The sequence below is a fragment of the Osmerus mordax genome, chromosome 18 (genome assembly GCF_038355195.1).
Source record: "Osmerus mordax isolate fOsmMor3 chromosome 18, fOsmMor3.pri, whole genome shotgun sequence".
NCBI lineage: Eukaryota > Metazoa > Chordata > Actinopteri > Osmeriformes > Osmeridae > Osmerus > Osmerus mordax.
This window is the reverse complement of record NC_090067.1, coordinates 3,471,603-3,479,102: the sequence shown is the minus strand read 5'-3', so window position 1 is coordinate 3,479,102 and position 7,500 is coordinate 3,471,603. Positions and strand designations below refer to the sequence as shown.

The 7,500-nt window shown below is 50.6% G+C and overlaps 1 protein-coding gene across 1 annotated transcript in view; it reads left to right on the top strand.

The window, feature by feature from the left end:
- LOC136962462 (CUB and sushi domain-containing protein 3-like) overlaps nt 1-7,500 on the top strand; it is a 164,259-nt gene that overhangs the window by 55,296 nt on the left and 101,463 nt on the right. Inside the window, 1 exon segment of the mRNA XM_067256247.1 lies at nt 451-563. Coding sequence (XP_067112348.1) covers nt 451-563 — 113 coding nt within the window.

Below are 7,500 nucleotides of genomic sequence, written 5' to 3'. Positions count from 1 at the left end.
CATGTGTCTGTGTGTGTGTGAGTGTGAGTAGAATGGGTGGTTGCAGCAGAAGGTAACTCTCCAAATGATCTCTCTCCTCACGGCTCCTTAATGTAATCAGCAGTCTGCTCTCCATCAACCCGGATTCACACCCCTGGTCACCCAGAGGAGGAGAGGGGAGGGGAGGGGGACAGAGAGAGCACTTAAACATGCTCAGAAAGATGGGAACCATCTCCTCTCCTCAGGTACCATCCACAGTCATCTCTCTCCCAGCGTGTGTTCTCCATGTTCAGCAGGTGTTCACAGTATGCATCCCTCACCCCGAGGCATGGAGGAGGGCAAGGAGGGGATGGATGAGGGGGAAGAGGGGGGTGACGGGGTTGAGTAGTCCTAATTGGGAACTCGGATTCGGATTGGTTTCCTGTGCTATCTGCCTGTTACTGATTGGTGGGTTGTGTTGTCTGTCTGCAGGTTGACAGGGTTCCATGTCCCACCCCCAGTGACCAGTACAGGCTCAGTGTTTGCTCTGAGACTCACCAGCGACTTTGCTGTCAGCGCGCACGGCTTCAAACTCTACTACGAAGGTACGTTCCCCCTCCACTCTCCCGCTCTCTCTCTTTGTCTGTCTCCCTCTCTCTCTCCCCTCCCTCTATCCCCCCCCTCTCTTTCTCTCTCTCTCTCTCTCTCTCTCTCTCTCTCTCTCTCTCTCTCTCTCTCTCTCTCTCTCTCTCTCTCTCTCTCTCTCTCTCTCTCTCTCTATAATGTCGCTCTCTATACTTCAGTTTCCTGTGTTCTGCCACTGGAGGGCAGGGGTGTGTGAGGGGGCGGGGCCTTCAACCCGGCCCTCCCCTCAGTGGACGGCCCCGTCCCACTGCCCCACCCTCAGCAGCTGACAGCCCAGTCGTTTGGCTCCTCATTCATCACACACACACACATACAAGCTGCAGAGGTGTGTATCAGTAATTCCATGTTATACCAGGTTATTCATATGCTCTATGCCAGCCACCATCCTCCTCCCCTGTCCCCTCTCCTCCTCTCCTCTTCTCTCATATCTCCTGTCCCCTCCCCTCCTCTCCTCTTCTCTCATGTCTCCTTCCCTGTCCCCTCTCCTCCTCTCCTCTTCTCTCATGTCTCCTCCCCTGTCACCTCTCCTCCTCTTCTCTTCATGTCTCCTCCCCTGTCCCGTCCCCTCCTCTCCTCTTCTCTTCATGTCTCCTCCCCTGTCCCCTCCCCTCTCCTCCTCTTCTCTTCATGTCTCCTCCCCTGTCCCCTCCCCTCCTCTCCTCTTCTCTTCATGTCTCCTCCCCTGTCCCCTCCCGTCCTCTCCTCTTCTCTCATGTCTCTGTCCCCTCCCCTCCTCTCCTCTTCTCTCATGCCTCCTCCCCTGTCCCCTCCCCTCCTCTCCTCGTATCTTCATGTCTCCTCTCATCTCCATTGGAAGCCGTCCTGGCTAATGGGCGGTGTTTCATATAAACAGACTCAAACACTTTCAACCGCACACAGAGAGACACACACACACACCCAAACACACACACATGGCCATTCACATATGCACAAGTGAGGCAGATAGTCATGAACACACACAGTGTCTCACACACACACACACACACACACACACACAGCAACACACTATTTTGACGTTTGTTTGTCATGGCCAATTTAATCCCGTTGTTGTCACAGTGTGGCAGCTGTCTTAACGACACTCGTAGTGTTCTGGAATCACGCTGATTAATGTTGTGTTTGTTCCCAGTGTGTGTGTGTGTGTGTGTGTGTGTGTGTGTGTGTGTGTGTATGTCGGCTCATGTCATCTTAATTAGCCCACATTCTCTCAGTTCAAACAGCCGTTCATTCACACTCATTAAGTGTAAACTGCGATTGTGCATCAGGACCAAATCACCCCCCCACCCCGTCCCCCCGTCAACTTGTCGCTATGGTACAGCCCTGCTGTGTGATTGTCTGTCTGGACTGTTCCACTGCAGGGTGACAGGGGGCTGTGTTGTGTGTGTGCCTGGCAGTATTAGAGGGCTGGAGATGGGCCTACTGCTTCACGGATTAGGAAAGGATATGCATATGAATGAGCTATCACTTTTCATCATTTATGAATGATAGGCTGTGTGTGTGTGTGTGTGTGTGTGTGTGTGTGTGTGGGCGCGCATGCGATTGAGGGTTTCTCAGTGAGTGGGTGCATATACATTATATATGTATACTCTAGGATATATGTCTATCTTGCCCTCAACCCCTCCTCTTCCTCCTCCTCTTCTCATGTGAAGACCTTCTCTCTCTGGTATCCGACAGGTCTCGCATGAACATGCTCAAACATGCCTTTCACACTTACACTGTACACCCATGTACCTATCAACCCCCCCACACGCCATGAACACATGAAGAACACGCTCTCCCGTCGGACCCTAGGAAACATGGGACACTCCTGCGTCCCGGAATAGAAGCCAGAACCCAGAACGTGGTTCTATTGGAAACACGGAACACGTTTCTCATATCTCCCCGGCAAAGTTAACAAGACTGGAAAGATTGATCCAAACCAAACAATCTACCTGTCGGTCTACCTACCTACCTGCCTGCCTGTATGTCTGGCTGGCTGGCTGTCTAACCCACATCTACCTGTCTGTCTACCTGTCTATCCCCCCTACCCGTCTGTTTACCCACCTGTCTGTCTACCTAGCCGTCTATCAAGTCGAGCTGTCTGTCTATCTCCTTGGTCTACCTCTCTCTCTCTACCTGTCTGTCTACCTGTCTATCCCCCCTACCCGTCTGTTTACCCACCTGTCTGTCTACCTAGCCGTCTATCAAGTCGAGCTGTCTGTCTATCTCCTTGGTCTACCTCTCTCTCTCTACCTGTCTGTCTACGCGGCTGTCGGGTAGACACCAGCTGCAGGCTGCGACAGAAGGCGTGTGTGTGTGCGTGCGGCCCGACAGAGTGAACCATTTCTCTGTGGTTGTGATCAATACTAACTAGGTGTCCGGGAGGATCTAGGGTTGTTTTTCTGGGACTGGGAATGGAGAGTAGTTTTACTGCTCCACATCCTGAAGAGGAACGGCGGCAGCCTCACGTTAATCTCATGACTGCAGATGGACGGTACTGATAAGTGGAAGCGCATGCATGCAAGCACACACACACACGCACGCACGCACTCAAACGCACCCGACCTCACAGACACCCCTTCCCGCCACACACTAACCCACACACACACACACACTGCACACACGTACACTAAAACGCACGATCACTCACTGCACACACACGCGTGCACTCACGCACACATGCACCCCCCCCCAACACGCAACAGTGGTGAGATGGAGGTGCTTCTATGTGTGTGTGTGTGTGTGTGTGTGTGTGTGTGTTTGTGTGTGTGTGTGCAGAGAGGCAGGACTTGGTCAGGCAGGATGGTCAGTAGTTTTGCTGTTTTCCCTTGTTCCCCTGTTTCTTTATGTAATAAATATCCCTTTTCTGCTTTGAGAGCATTGTGTCACTTTGTGGGGCGCACACTCCAAACACGGCTCAGATATTAGTTAGGTCTCTCTCTCCCTAGACAGGGACACACCACAGAGAGGGTCTGACAATGTGTGTGAGTGCGTGTGGTGTGTGCGTGTAGTATGAGTGTGTAAGTGTGTGTGTGTGTGGTGTGTGCGTGTAGTATGAGTGTGTAAGTGTGTGTGTGTGTGTTGTGTAAGTGTGTGTGTGTGTCCTCAGGCTTCTTCATGTAAACATGTTATTGATGTGATCATCCCTCAGACCCCCAGGCTGAACTTCTATGAAAACATCATTCATCTTCTACTGCCTCTCTCCTCTCTTTCTGCCCCGCCACACACACACCACACACACACACACACACACACTACACACACCAAACACACCACACAATCACACACATATACAGCCGTGGCCAAAAGTAGGGAGTCAGATGGCTGAGCGGTGAGGGAATTGGGCTAGTAATCCGAAGGTTGCCAGTTCGATTCCCAGTCATGCTAACTGACGTTGTGTCCTTGGGCAAGGCACTTCACCCTACTTGCCTAGGGGGAATGTCCCTGTACTTACTGTAAGTCGCTCTGGATAAGAGCGTCTGCTAAATGACTAAATGTAAATGTAAGTATTGGGAGCGACATTTTTTGTTAGCAAAGCCTGCTGGGCCTTGGCATAAAATGACTGCTAGCATAATTTCAGTAAGTCATATCATCAACACAGGGGAAAGTGTGAACTAGTTCTAGCCAGGTGAAATCACTCTATCATTCTGATTGGATTTTAAGAGCAGATTGACTGCTGTAAAAGAGGTGACTCTTTGCATATATTTAAAATGTTCACCCCAAAAAAGCTTTAAAAAATATGAAATGTGGCTTATTGTATTCCAGTATTCTATAGAAACATGTGAAAACAATTTCCTCAAATACTGAACCAGCAAACTTTGCAAAACACAACATTTGTCATTGCCAAAACTTATGGCCACGACTGTACACCCCACACTCCACACACACAACACAATCACACACTAACACACACACCACCACACACACACACACACAGCGCAATCACACACACACACACACTCCACACACACACACACACACATGTTCAAATCAGCAGGACCCTGCCTCTCACTTGTTTCCTGTGATTGACAGCTGTGCTATGATTGGCAGCTCTGGGCCTTGTTAGTAATTGGCAGTAATTAGGTATAGATTAGTGAAGCACCAATTATAGACCAATATTACTGGCCCCAACCATGACATGATGGGTGGATTTCTCAGTAGCCAGTGAGGAACAGGAGGGGTGAGGAGAGAGGAGAGGGAGAGAGAACAGGAAAGGAGAAGTGGTGTAGAGGACAAAGCGAGAGTGAGGTTAGAAGGAGGAAGAGAGAAGGTAAGGTGGAGGGAGGGAGGGAGGGAGGAGGAGAGGAGGGAGGGAGGGAGGGGAGGGAGGGAGGGGAGGGAGGGAGGGAGGGAGGGAGGGAGGGAGGGAGGGGAGGGGAGGGAGGGAGGGAGGGAGGGAGGGAGGGAGGGAGGGAGAGGAGGAGATTGGAGAGGAGGAAAGAGAGAGAGAGAGAGAGAGAGAGAGGAGGAGACAGCGGGAGAGGAGGAGAGAGAGGTGAGGAGGAGCAGCTAGCCTCCTATATGTAATTGAATAAGCAGCAGATAAAGGCTGTCTAACAGGTCTCACACAGCTAGAGGAAAGGCTTGTTAGATCAATACCCGACTCTCACACTCCCCAGACCAGGGTGTGTGTGTGTGTCTCTGTGACTGGGTTTGTCCTCTGTGAGTGAGTGTGTGTGTATGTTTGGGGCGTGGGGGTGTCTCTAAACCAGATGTGTCAAAAGAGCCTCTTTCCTCCTCTAATCAATGCCTTCTCCAGCTCCAGTTCAATAAGACATTAGGGCACGCCCCCACCACACACACACACACATGCACACATGCACACATACCCCCCCAATCACACCCACGCACACACCCACAAACACACACACACAGGCCTGGATGCCTGGGCTCTTTCATTAACGTTCCCATATCCTGCTGCAACTCTCACAACATCGATCCCCCCCCTCCCAAACCCTTCCCCCCTGGTCCCCGGGCCCCCCTGCCCCCCCCCCCCCCCTTCTAAAACCTTCTAATGGTGTGCAGCGTGGTTTTCCACCGCTCTGGGGAATACAGACGCCCATAGCAGAGCTGGGGACTCTTCTGCCTGTGTGCCTGCGAGGTCCTGGACTGGGGATGCTAGGGGTCTCCGGGAGTTGTGGAGGGAGGGAGGGAGGGAGGGAGAAGCGGAGGTTGAACAGGAGAATGGCCCTCTTCTTCAGAGAGGTGTACACTGTGCTGTGGGGAGCTGCAGCGAGGTGTACACTGTGCTGTGGGGAGCTGCAGCGAGGTGTACACTGTGCTGTGGGGAGCTGCAGCGAGGTGTACACTGTGCTGTGGGGAGCTGCAGCGAGGTGTACACTGTGCTGTGGGGAGCTGCAGCGAGGTGTACACTGTGCTGTGGGGAGCTGCAGCGAGGTGTACACTGTGCTGTGGGGAGCTGCAGGGCGAGGTGTACACTGTGCTGTGGGGAGCTGCAGCGAGGTGTACACTGTGCTGTGGGGAGCTGCAGGTCCTCTGACTCGGCCCCTGTGTCTCCTCACATCTCCCTATCACACACGGCTCTTATCCAGCCTGTCTTTTCTGATCCAACTCCCAGATCAACTCTTCTTCTTTCTTTCCCCCCCCTCTCCCTCGCTCCGCTGCCGTGAAGCCACTTGTCATCCAACAAGGCCTCCCCAATGATGTCATAGCAGAATATATGACATCACGGCCTCCCCAATGATGTCATAGCAAGAATAGATTACATCACGGCCTCCCCAATGATGTCATAGCAGAATAGTTGACATCACGGCCTCCCCCAATGATGTCATAGCAGAATAGATGACATCACGGCCTCCCCAATGATGTCATAGCAGAATAGATGACATCACGGACTCCCCAATGATGTCATAGCAGAATAAATGACATCACAGCCTCCTTGATGAGGTCATAGCTGAATAGATTACAACACGTCCTCCCCAATGACGTCATAGCAGAATAGATGACGTCATAGCAGAATAGATGACATCACAGCCTCCTCAGTGAGGTCAAAGCAGAATAAATGACATCACAGCCTCCTCAATGAGGTTAAAGCAGAATAGATGACATCACGGCCTCCACAATGACGTCATAGCAGAATAGATTACATCACGGCCTCCCCCAAAACAGAATAGATTACATCATGGCATCAGATGATGTCATAGCAGAATTGATGACATCATGGCTTTCCCTTGGTATTATAGCAGAGTAGATTACATAATTTCCTGTCAGGTCCTTCATATCTCTGTCCCAGCTACACACTGTGACCTCATATACAACAGGGTCTGGTAAAAAGGCCCATAATTTAAATTAAATAAAAAAATGCATTACATTTTAAAATCTTTTAATATTCCTTTTTGCATACTACGCAAATGAAAGTGTTGAAGACATCATTCAATATAATAAACATGTTTAGGATCACTGAATACTCGTCATTTGTTGCTGGTTTAGCTATGCTTCCAGTCAAGTATGGGGGCACTTGATGCGGGGGTTGTTTGATTAGCATCTCAGGTTTCCATTGGCTGTTGTTTTAAGTTTCGGTCGCGAGCCCTGCCCATAAGTAAACACAAAACAATCACAACCTGTGTGAAGGCGTGAGAAGGTTTCGAATCTTTCAAGGGGAATTTATCTGCTAGCGGATTCCAATATTCAAATAGGCCTATCTTCTTGAGCTATTTTCAATGCATGACACATCATCTGAAAGCTTACAATCTGCACTTTCATAATCTGTAAAGAAAACTGGAGAAACGACCTTGCCCGACAATAGCACCTCTTTACCAGACCCTGTCACACATCTCATGCACTCTCTCTCTCTCTCTCTCTCTCTCTCTCGCTCTCTCTCTCTCTCTCTCTCTCTCTCTCTCTCTCTCTCTCTCTCTCTCTCTCTTTCTTTCTTTCTTTCTTTCTTTCTTTCCTGTCTCA